The sequence below is a fragment of the Talpa occidentalis genome, unplaced genomic scaffold (genome assembly GCF_014898055.3).
Source record: "Talpa occidentalis isolate TD23 unplaced genomic scaffold, MPIMG_talOcc4v2.1 talOcc4.16, whole genome shotgun sequence".
Taxonomy (NCBI): Eukaryota; Metazoa; Chordata; class Mammalia; order Eulipotyphla; family Talpidae; genus Talpa; species Talpa occidentalis.
Genome location: NW_023601653.1, coordinates 73,148,644 through 73,160,955, shown reverse-complemented (window position 1 = coordinate 73,160,955; position 12,312 = coordinate 73,148,644). Strand labels below are relative to the sequence as shown.

Below are 12,312 nucleotides of genomic sequence, written 5' to 3'. Positions count from 1 at the left end.
TTTTTTTTTTTTTTTAAATAGGGGTGAAGGGGTCGGGCATCTAAAACCCAGTGCATAGAAAAATAAAGTCCTGGAAGCTTGCACACTAATATATTCTACAAGGCTGCATGCAAACGCTTCTTCCTGCTTTCTGTTTCTGTATTTTCCACACCTTGAACAGCTAGGAAATATAACCTACGGCCAAAGAAAAACGATGTTATTTAAGATCAAATGCAATGGCTGGAAGGATATCCTTTCTGTTCTTAAAAAAAAAAAATGCTAGCAGCACCTCCTTGGAAAGAGGGTGAGTTTTGGAGTCAGACCTGAGCTCGCCTTCTAGCTCAAGTACTGATGAGCAGCGTCCCCACCATGAAGACCCCTGACTCCCCTCCACCCCAGCGTCCTTACCTGAGAGTGGGCCCAGCAGCTATCTCAGAACTAAGGGAGATGAAACACCGAGCGTGCTTCGTGCAACATCCCTGCATGTGCAGTAAATATGATACTCAATAAATATGAGTGTCTTTTCCATCCCAGAGTCAGGGTGAGGTGGTGAGGAGGGACCAACACGTGGGGAGTGGGGGAGCCCTGTGAGTCAGTTCAGTCTGCTGGCGCCCAGAGTGCCCCTCCCAGACCCTCATCCCCACGGTCTCCCCAAGGCCATTCTGTGCTTCCTCCCTCGCGCCTCCCCTTCCTGAACCCCCTCCGCCCTCCTCTCATCACCCTAATAGAAGCCAATCTTCCTCATCTCGGCCTCATTGCCACCCACGGAGACAAATGGGCTGCCATTCTGCTCAATGCTAGGAGGCGGCTGGCCAGCCAGGGTCATTGTTCCGAATGTCATGGAGAGGCTGAGAGGGAGGGGAGCCGTGGGATAGAAAGTAGGGCTGCAATTACTAGGCTATTCAGTTCCCCGGAATAAAGCCCTGCCATTAGCCAGCAGCGGGAGGAGGTGGGAAGGGGGAGAAGATCCTGGCGTGCGCTGGCTGCCCCTGGCCGGCTGCTCCCCCACCCTCCCCAGTCTCACCTTAGGGTCCAAATAACCTGGTAAACATGGGTTGTCTGCCCAGCACTGTGTGGGGAGCTGGGCCCCGCGGAGGAGCCTGTGATAACTCTGCCCTGTCTTCTGGACTCAGAGGCCTGGCAAGCCCCATAACTGCTTCCTGATGCCCAGTCCTCAGACACCAGCTTCAGATTTGCTCGACTTTGGGGCTTCCCACTTCTGAAGCATCATGCCTGACCCCAGCCCCAGCGACTCCTTTACAGGGGAATGGGGAAGGCTGTCCTGGCCTGCTAGGGCTGGGGCTTTGCTGTCCCTTTGGGAGGGTGAGGGTCTCTCCTGGACCCCAGCATCTCCCCTGGACTGAGGGTTTGCTCAGACTGCAGAACCTTCACATCTGATCAGATGGGGCTTGGGTCATCAGTTCATAGATCAGCTGCCAACACAGCCCTAGCGGATGAGCCCAGTGGCTCAAAGAGAGGGATCTTACCCATGGGGCTTGGGTCATCAGTTCATAGATCAGCTGCAAACACAGCCCTAGCGGATGAGCCCAGTGGCTCAAAGAGAGGGATCTTACCCATCCTCACAGCCTGGGGGCAGACACCTAAACCTGGCTGACTGCAGTCAGCACTGGCTTCAGCTGAGGTGCACTAGAGGAAGTAAGGGAGCCTTCGATGCCAGCTCTGACATCTGGGTGATTGGTTTGGGGGTTCTCATTGGAGTCTCTATAGAGACCAGATTGCTTCTCTTCAAAATGCTTAGAGGAGGCTGCAACGTCATGACGGGAGCCTGGCTGAGCTTTGAGGAGGAGACTGGCTTGCTCAGGCCAGGATCTCCTAAAGGTGGCCCAGAGGGCTGAGCTCACTGTCACCCTGTGCCCACTGTCAGCCTGGGCTGGAGGGGTGGGGGCTATGCTCTCTGAAGGGGGAACACCTGGCTAAAAGGAAGTGACATGGGGCTGGGAAGGGGTGACTGAAAGGGTTGGAAGCAGGGATGTTGGGTATCTGATGGGAGGAAACTTATCTTCAGATGGAATTCCCCCAAGAAACCAAGCACAGACAGACTGACTGACACAGACACGGTCGGACAGTCAGAAAACATCCAGAGGACTTCTCAGAGAAGCTGAGAAACTGACATCAGAGAGACAGACAGACGGACAGGGACAGCAACACGCTCTAGGAAACTACAGATCAGACAAACAGACATGACAACTTGGAGTAACCGGGAACAGCCGCAGACAGGAGCTGAAGGTCTGGACTGATCAGGAGCAAGTCTCTCTGCCCCCCTCAGAGGGGAGCTCTGCGGGAGGCACTTTGACAGGTTTCCATGAACAGCATCAAGAAAATCTCCCACCTCACCTTCGACCCCAGACCACCGCCCCCCAGCCTTCTCCAAGGAGAAACTAAGATGATAGCTTTCCCACCATCCCACCTGAATCCTGGAAAAGATTCCTATTCCTTTGGCGCCCCAGTACTCGTGGAGGGGCAGTACCCCTTTTCTCCCGCTCCCTTCTTTCCCACATGCCCCTCCACTCCCCACCAGGAGCCAGGACTGCTGGGAGCTGGCCAGGCAGTCAGAAGAGTGTCGGCATGGAAAGAGTGGGTGTGAGAGAAAGCAAGGATCCACCATGAAAACCCAAGGGGGGAGTTCTCTTGCCGGTAACTCTCCCACCCCAAGACTGAGCTTCTTAAGGGCACATGTCATGCACCTGGGGTGTGGCAATGAACTATTCACTGAAAGGAGTTGTAGGGTGGGGGGGGGTACAGAACATGTAACAGTGTGGTAGCCACAGAAAGAGAAGGGTCCAGGTGCTCAGCCCCCCCAAGGAAGGGAAGAGTGAGCAGCAAGAAAAAGACTGGGAGCAGGACTTAGAAAGGGAAGCAAGGAGGCACATGGAGTAGAGACATATGAAGAAGAAGCTGCGCTTGCTTCTCCGTCTTGGACTTGTACCAGGAACTTGGTAGACATGGGAGGAGGCACTTGAAAGAGGCAGAGGCCTGAGTGAGACCCGCAGGGAGGCTGACAATAGCAGCTTTTATCTTGACTTGGGTTTCGATTTTGCTCTTTTCCTTCTAGACTCACCTGGGCCCGTCTTCCCCTTGCACCCACCAGAAGGTGCCTTACACTTGTGGCAGGCTTTTGGGCCTCGGTGGCCCTGCTTTGGACCAACCCTGTTTGACTGGGTATTTACCCACGAGGGGGTGGCTGACTGGGTGTTTCATGCATAAACTATTTTAACTATATTCTTTTCACTTCTCTTCTCTCTATTGCACAGATTGTATTAAAGCTCTTTTCTATTAAAGGCTTTACATTACTAAGAGGATGTTTTGTCTTGATGTGGTGGATGGCAGAATCCATTTAGAGAATGCAGGTTTGGGGGACCTGGAGTACCCCTCATTCTGCTGCTAACAAGCAGACTGCTTTTCTCTCTGTTCCTCCCCTGCCAAGGGGCACATTTTTAGGGAAGACTTGGTCTTGTGTCTGAACAGTGGCAGGAAGGATCCAGGGCCTATGATCTCTCTCCTTCAGGTCACTCTACTGTCGTTCTGCTACTTGTCCTCGCTCTGTCTCATTCTCCCATTTCTCTCTTCCTTCCGGTTTCTACGAGAGCCATTTTCACTTTGGGGGCACCACAAGGTCCCACATTCAGGTGGCTTTGTCATTCTGTTCCTGGCACAGAACTTGGCACAGTGAGTTATCTGGGGTGTCAGCAAGTCTTGGTCCTTTCTTTTGGCCTTGCGGCCTCCAGCTTAGTTGGCCTCAGGGAACAGCCATGCCTCCCCTCAACTGATTTTATGGTCCTGCTCCTGCGGTTCCACCTCAGAGTTCTGTACCAGCCTCAACCCTCTTTGATGTCCCTTTAAAGGAAAACAAGTAGCAGCACCTTTCAGGGGGTGATTTTCTACCCCCAAACCCAACAGCCATCATCTCTGATTACTATCTAGTTCTTTCCCAAGGAATTCAGGGGGAGCGATCACAGGTTCACTGAATCTTATACCCAAAAAGATAAGCATTAGGAGTCAGATGCCTCCAGTGTAAGCCTGGCACTGGGACCTGCTGGCATGTGATTGTGGGCAAGCCCTGAGCACTGATCCCACCCTCTACTCACAGGCTAATAAAGCCCGTATGGATCCATCTCACTGAAAGGTTGCGAGGCTCAGTGAGATTGCATGTAATTGAATAGACTGATCCTCTCATCACACAGATGAAGAAACTAAGGCCCAGGGGAGATAAAGAACTTGCTCAAATTTATCGCTACAACAGGAGCACGTTGATGGGGCAGATTTTGGGCAAAATCCGAATATCTTGAGTCCCAGTGAAGTAAAGATCAAATAAAGAAAAGAGAAATGTGCAGAACCGAGACAGAAATTGAAGGAAGAGAGACGAGAACAGACCACATTAAGGGACAGAGTTTGGACAGAGAGAGGGAGAGGGAAAACGGAGGAGCACAGGAGCAGAAAGACAGGTGAATATAGGAGAGAGAGGAAAGCATGATGGAGCGAGATTACAAGGAAAGGAGACAGGAGAGTGTGTGAAGAACCCCAAACAAGATGAAGGGGGAGTCTGGGACAGGGACACTGAACCCTGACTCGTGCCCCCTTCTTTCCCACATTGGCACCTCATGCAAGGAAGGTTGAAAAGTCCTTAAAATTCAAGTCAGCCATCTTGGCACCTTTATGGAAAGAGGAAGAGGAGAAAGAAAAATAGAAATCTCCGATGCAAGAGGAAGGACAGGCACGCTCTGTGGCCCGGCACCCACGGAGTACCAGGCAGCTCACCATGTGAGACACATAAGACACCTCCTTGGAAAAGATTCTATTTGTTTAGGCCATTTACAGGGAAGGAGTGGAGGTTTGGGATTTGAACAATACGGGCATAATGGCCTCAGGAGTTGGGAATGGCTCTTCTGGGGGCCAGAGGAAGGAAAGAGAGAAGCAAGTGTGAGGAAGGAGGTACAAACTAACAAACAAACACAAACACACGAGACTCTAGGAGGAGACAACATGGCGCCCGTGGTGCGCGCTGCTCTGAGGGGAAGGTCAGTGGGAGCGAGGAAGAGAGATGCGCCCCCCAGGTCCCACCTTTGGGAGGCCAGGTCGGAGCAGGCTGGCTTCTGTTCGGCGTCAGCGGCTGGGCAGCAGAACTGGTGCAGCACGGTCTCATTCCTGAGGGCAGAGCAGAGGAAGGAGGTCAGAGCCGAGTCCACACAGCAGGGCCCTCTGGACTCTCAGACACTGAGATGTCCCCTCCCACACCCTTGCCCCAGAGGAGAATGGAGGTCACCACACACATCTCCTGGGAAAGGAATGTAGTGTTGATTTTATCATCTAGACCTTTTTCAATCACAGTAGGCCCAATGCAAACACCACCTTCTGCCGGTAGCTTCCCTGACCTCCCAGTAACTCTTCCTTCTTCTGCACCTCCACCCCAGAGTAGGCTCCCCGAAGGCATAGACCACTTATTCTGCTCTATCTTTTATCGCTTTCACAGCTAGTTCACATAACCTAGGCCTGTTTATCATCATACACAGAATTGCATGCAGTAAACTTTCTTAAGCCTACCATATGCAACGCTATAGAACATTCTTACAGAGACCTTAGTGTTGCTGGCTGAGAATCCAAGGTATGGCGCTTGATGCAGGAGTGGTTTGATGCAGATGAAAAAGCCAACCCAGGAGGGGACAATTTGGGTCCTAGCCAGCAGTACAGCTAGCCTGTGGTGTGCTTCCCAGTTCACCTTTCTGAGTCTCGGTTTATTTACTCATGAAGCAGAGGAGTTGAACAAGAGAAGTGGTTCTCAGCCCTAGCTGCTTATTAGACTCACCAGGAGATGTTTTAAACTACTGATGCCTGATGCCTGCCCCCCAGGGACTGATTCACTTGGTCTGACCTGGGTCAGGACGTCAGGACTTTTTAATAGCTCCTATTCTAAAGGCAGCCAGAATGGAGAGCCACTAGACTAGTGGTTTCCAAGGTCCCCGCCACCTCTAAAAGGCTGTGGTTCTAATATACACTTTGAACCAACTTGAGATTTAATATTGAAATTACTTGTGGATAAAATTATGCTGACCTGTTGCCTTCTCACCCTTTACAAGCCAGTTGGCATCTGGAGGCAGAAGATAGCAGACCTGGAAGGACACTCAAAGACCATCTGGTTGGGATTTTTAAACTTCCTTTAGCTTCAGAACACTCCGTCCCAACCCAGTCTTTATTGGAAGTGCGTTTGTAAAGCAACAAAAGCAGAATGGCTCTATGGGGCCCACGTCACCTCCTGACCTTCTCGGCCCCATTTTGGAAGTCACATCCCACACATCTCTTGGGAGACTCTAGGTTCTGAAAGCACAGGCAGGAAACTGCTGAGTCTGGTTATCCTCATGGAAGAAAATAACATGGGAGCTTACCTCAACCTGACAAAATTAATTGTGGAAAGAGTACATATTTCAATGAGAATAGCAAAATAAGGGAAAATTTAGAAGGAAACTTAGGAATATAGCCTGTATGTTGGGGAAACTTTTAAACAAAACTGGAAACTGAAAAGTCAGTCAGAAAAAGATCAAGGTGCCTAGGGCCACAGCACCCTGAACGTGCCTGATGTCAGTTGCTCAGCAGGGTCAGGCCTCGTTAGGGATGGGCGACCTAGGGTGATAGCAACCATGGCACCCTGCAGAGCTTTAGGGGAACAAAAGCAGCCATGAGGAGAAAGTGCATCGTGAAGTAAAGGCTACACAAATGGATGTTTCCTCACTCAGTTTTCTGACCCTGCCTTTTAATTTCATCAGTCAAATGATAGATTTTTTTTCTTCCTCCAGTGACATTTCCTGCACCCTAAGTCAGCCAGGGCTGGATGTGAGCACCAAGAGGCAGTGGCTGTCCCTTTCATAGAGCCACTCTCAGAACTTGGTTCCTGGCAACCTCTGCTTTCAACATGCTTAGTTCTCTGTCCCTAAGTCCCTCCCCCAGGATAGATGATCAAATACACATCTCTGCACCCCCATTTTATTGTGGTAGAAATTGAGGCTTGGTGTGGAGTGACACAGGGTCCAGGAAGGTGGAGCAAACCCTAAGATGCTGGGGTATTCAGGCAGAGCACCTACTGGAGAGGTAAAGAAAGGAGCAAGGTATGCATGCAATCGCTGCTCTTTGGGGTGAGGTAGATATTTCAAGGTACACCAGGAATGTGAGCCAAGCCCCTAGCTCCCTAGAGTGGGGCAGGAGCGGGGTGGTGGGTGCTTCCATAGAGCCAGCAAGTCCCACCATTCTGGAAACATCATTCACTTTGTCGTCTGTGTGGGTTGCAGGAATTCTGGAGGTGGAGGGGACCCAAGGATATTGGCAATGGAAAGCCCTACTGAAAAAGGAACATGACCAAAAAGTACCTTCTGGTGCTTGACTTTTGGAATCCAGAATGAGAAAAACTGTGATATCCAGCCAAACATTTATTTTTTGGATTTTGACCTCAGGGCCCATGACTTTAGGCAGAATTCAGTCTGCTTTAGCAATCCCAACGGTCCCCAAGATGATGCAGATTGTTGGGGTAGCAGGATTGGGCAGATGTGGCAAACCTAATGGGAGCAGCCCATGGGCCCACATGGGGATCCGATGTTGTTTATGCCCAGTCACGTTGTGAGGCTGGGCTGGGAAGGAGCCTGGGGTTCTCTGTGAATGAGAGGAACAGGGGATGAGCAGCTCTCTTTGCACCACCCAAGCACGATAAGGATGGAGGGTCTTTAAAGAAGGCAGAGGACACCCTAGAGCTCAGTCATAAAGAGACCTTGTCTCTTGAGAAACGAGAAGTTGGGAAGACAGTGGTGGGGCTGGCAGGGAAGTGCAGAGACCAGAGGCCCAGCTGGCTGGAAAGTGAAGGGAATGTCAAGGGCTGTGAGGAGCTAATTAAAGCTTCCGCCCAGGCCAGGCTCTGGAAATGATATGAGGCTGTGCACCTATAACTTCTCACATCTATATTTAGTTCGAGACTCAGGATTCCACGCAGGACCATAAAAATAGTTGAATAGTTTGAGAAACTGATGATGCGTGCAGTACTGCTGTGGGTGAGGCTGGCAAAGGGATGGCCAAGGGGGACTTCCAGCAGGAGAATCAAAGAAGAAAGCCAGAATCCCATAGGGTAATTTGGAAGGAGTGCTCCCCATCCTGCTCCCACTGCCATTACAGCAGATTCAACCCCCAACGTTTGGAAGGAAACAGAAGCTCCCTAAAGGAGCTGTTTTGAGCTCCATAAAATCATTCCCAGCTACCTTCCCCAGCCCACCATCCTGGTGCTGCTGTGGCTAGAACTGGTAGAGTCTGCAAACCAGGTTCCTTTATTCCCTACTTTCTCTTAATTTTCTCACCTCCTCCCGGAAGGCTTCTCTATTGAAATATTGATGATAGGAGAGAAATAGCTTATTTTCTCAAAAGTCACTTCTATTCTGGGGAAGGAGAGGCTGAAAAGCACGAATAAGTCATATGACTGACACTGTGTACTTTGAAGACTTAAAATAAAACTACCCAAATCAAGACTGTTTGGTGTTGGTAAAAGAATATACATGCAGATGAACTGAGCCAGGAAGACTAGAAATAGAATCACATAGGTATTGATTCCTGGCAAATTGATCGTTGGTAAAAGTACCAAGATAATTCAGTGGGGAGTGGTAATCTTTTTAATAAATGATGCTAAAGCATTTGGATATTCATAGGCAGAAGAAGTAGACTTCCATTCACACCTTGCATTGTTTATATATAAAAATTAATACAAAATGGATCATAGACCTAAAATAAGAGAGAACATTATAAAATTTCTCAAGGAAAATCTGTGGGTTTGCAGAGATTTCCTAGAAAGGACACACAAAGCAAACCGTAAAAGAAAACAATTTATAAATTAGACTTCAATGAAATAAAATTCTTGGGCCTTCCTGGTGGCATAGAGATTAAGTTCTAGCACTATCATGTTATTGCCACGGTGTCCTGAGTTCAATTCCCCAACCAGGGAGCTAACCCACATGGTGCCGCAGACCTCTTCTGTCTTGCCTGCTGTTCCCCTTAGCACACATTTCAGTAAATCCGCCTATTCTGCTCCCCATTCTGACTATGGTGAATCCTCCCACCCCCTGCACCTCTGGCCTATACCCTATTTGTTCTATGCATAAATGAATAGATAAATCTTTTTTAAAAAAAGAAATAAAATTCTCTTTGAAAGACACTATTTACAAAAAAGGTAAAACTTACAGTTCAATAAGGTGACAAATAACTTTATAAAAATATGTACAAAAGATCTGAACACATACTTCACCTAGGAAAACACATTAATGACATTATTAGTTATTAGGGATCTGCAAATTAAAATCACAAGGAAACATTACTCTCCATGCACTAGAATGAATAAAATAGAAAAATTTGACAATACCAAGTGCTGAAAAGGAGGTGGAACACCTGAAACTCTTCTATACTTCTTGTGGGAATGTAAAACCATGCAGCACTTTGGAAAGCGTTCTGGCAGTTTCACACAGTTAAACATACACTACCATATGCCCCTGTAATAATTTTTCTAGGTATTCAACCAAGATAAAGAAAAACTACATTGTCACAAAACTATTGATAGCAGCAAATGTTCTTAGCAGTAAAAATCCCACAACTCTATCCATATAAGGCAAATTGATCTTGGGCCAGCAAAGAATGCAAGACAGAGGAAAGATAGTGTCTTCAACAAATAGTACTGGAGAAACTGGATATCCACATGCAAATGAATGATTTTGCACTCCGATGTTACACTTTACACAAGAACTGACTCAAAATGGATGAAGGCTTAAACGTTAGATCTGAAGCTATAAAACTCCTAGAAGGAAACACAGGGGCAAGGCTTAATGACACTGATCTGGGGGATGATTTCCTGAATCTGACACCATAAGTTTAGACAACAAATTTTACATTAAACTAAAAAGTTCCAGGAACGAATCAACAGAATGAAAACAAAATGGAATGGGGGAAACTATGTGCAAACCATATATCAGGTAAGCAGCTGACTTCCAAACACAGAAGGAACACCTCCATTGCAAAAAGTGAATAACTTGATTGAAAATGAATTAGGGGGCCTCCCCGGTGGCACAGCGGTTGAGCACTGGGTTGCGAAGCTGCCCACGGCCTCTGCAGCACCGGTTCGATCCCCGGCTGCTCCCCGGCCACTGGAGGAGGGTCCCACATGGCTCACAGACCTCTCCTGCTGCCCGCTGCTCCCCTCAGCAGTGTACTTCGGTCCCTGTGCCTGCTCTGCTCCCTGCTCTGGCTCTGGTGAATTCTCTCACCCTCCCGCGCTTCTGACTGCACCCAGTGCTTATATAAATAAATAAATAAAATAAAATAAATCTTAAAAAAAAAAAAGAAAATGAATTAGGGACAGAAATAAAAATTCTCCAAAGAAGACATACAAATGACCAGTGTTGCTCAAAGTCACTAATCTTTAGGAAAATGCAAAAAAACTACATCAAACTACAATGAGATATCAGGGTCTCAAAGAGACAGCAGTAATCCAATATTCATTGCAGCACTATTCACAATATCCAAGATTCACAACAACCTAAATATCCGCTGATGGATAAGTGGATAAAGAAAACATGACATCCATACAATGGAATATTACTCAGCCTTAAAAAAGAATGATATTCTGCAATATATGACCACACTCATGAGCCTGGAAGACAGAATGGTAAGCAAAATAAGTCAGTCACAGCAGGACAAATAGAGCATGATCCCCGTTATATGAGTATCTAAAATAGTCACACTTATTGAATTAGAGCATATACAGTGATTACCAGGGGCTAGAAGTAAGCGGAAAATGTAAAATTGCTACTCAGTGGCATAATTATACAAGATAAATCAGTTCTAGAGATCTGCTCTACAACAATGTGCATAGTTAACAATATTGTATTATACACTTAAAATTTTGTTAAGAGGATAGATTTTATAAGTGTTCTTACCACAATAAAATAAAATTAAAAAGTTAAACATTCATTAAGTATTTTTGTTTGAATTTTCATCTCTTGCATTGTAAGACTGAAATGAGTGGTTCCCACTTTGTGAGCATCTTCATCCTGAGGAGGAATGGCATGTGTTAACTCATGGAATTAACACCACAAGTGCACAAACACATACATGCACCAACTTGGACTATAAATTGAGCAAACGATGTATCCTTCAAACATATGAACCATGTGCTCAAAAGCATGTAGAGGTAGTTATCATGTGAATAAAGATTCATGTGAAAAAAAAAAACCAGCAAACCTAAATGTCCATTAACTGGCAAGTGGATACACAAATTGCCATAGGTATAGCTATAGAATGGAATATTATCCAGCAATAAAAAAGGAATAAGCTTACTCATACATGAGCCAATGTGGATGAGTTTCAAAAGAATTATGCTAAGTGAAGGAAGGTAGATACAGATCTCCCCACTGTATGATTCCCTTTATGTGACACTCTAGAAAAGGCAAAATATTAGTGACTAAAAGCAAATCAATTTCAGCGACATGGGAGGGTAGAGATTAACCTGCAAAGGAGAACAAGGCATCATTTGGTGGAATGGAAATGCTCTATTGCTTGATTGAGATCATGGTTACACAACTGTAGACATTTGTCAAAACTCATGGAACTATATGTACTTATATGGGCTGATCTTAATGTATGTAATTGTACCTTAACCCAACTGATATTTTTTAAGATAAAAAATCTTGTTCTCCTTCTCGCTACTTGATCCTTCATCAACAGGCTTTAGAATAATTCCTTGTCTAACTTCCCTCCTTCATTACCCCCACATCACCTAATTATTAACCCCCCTCCAAGCAGCAGCAGCAAAAACAAAAAAACTGCATTTTCCCTTTCTTTCAAGTGCTAGATTGGATTTTCAGAGACCAGATGGCTCGTCACTGAGCCAAAGAAGTCCAGGGGGCCGGAAACTAGGACAATGAGAAAATTGGGGTGGAGATATTGGATGGGGCAAACTTTGGACCTGGGCCTAGGGGTTGAGAGCCCCTGGGAAGTGCCGTAGTAATAGTGCTCAGCTGGAGTTGGCAGCCCAGCCCCCTCACTGCTGCAGATCCAAGGGAGGGTCAAGTCCTGGTAAATGAGTCTCTCACTCCTGCCCTCTTTATCTGACTCAGTTGTGGGGATTCAATAAGACTCTGAATGTGAAACTGCCTTGGGAGAAACATAATAAACCCTGCACAGATGCAAAATCTTATGATGACTATTATTGATGTTATTAGTCTTTGCCATTGAGGAACTCAGCAACAATAGCATGACTGTGAGCAGCCCCCCAGGATGCCATCTTGACTTCCTTCTCCATGCCTT

General features: G+C 46.9%; 1 protein-coding gene across 3 annotated transcripts in view; it reads right to left on the bottom strand.

Annotated features, from left to right (window-relative positions):
- Nucleotides 1-12,312, bottom strand: part of IQSEC3 (IQ motif and Sec7 domain ArfGEF 3) — an 86,593-nt gene that overhangs the window by 54,360 nt on the left and 19,921 nt on the right. For all 3 annotated transcript variants that reach the window (XM_037514568.2, XM_037514567.1, XM_037514570.1), the window contains exon 2: nt 5,059-5,142. In XM_037514568.2, the coding sequence (XP_037370465.1) occupies nt 5,059-5,142 (84 nt within the window). The remainder of the gene's footprint in view (nt 1-5,058; nt 5,143-12,312) is intronic.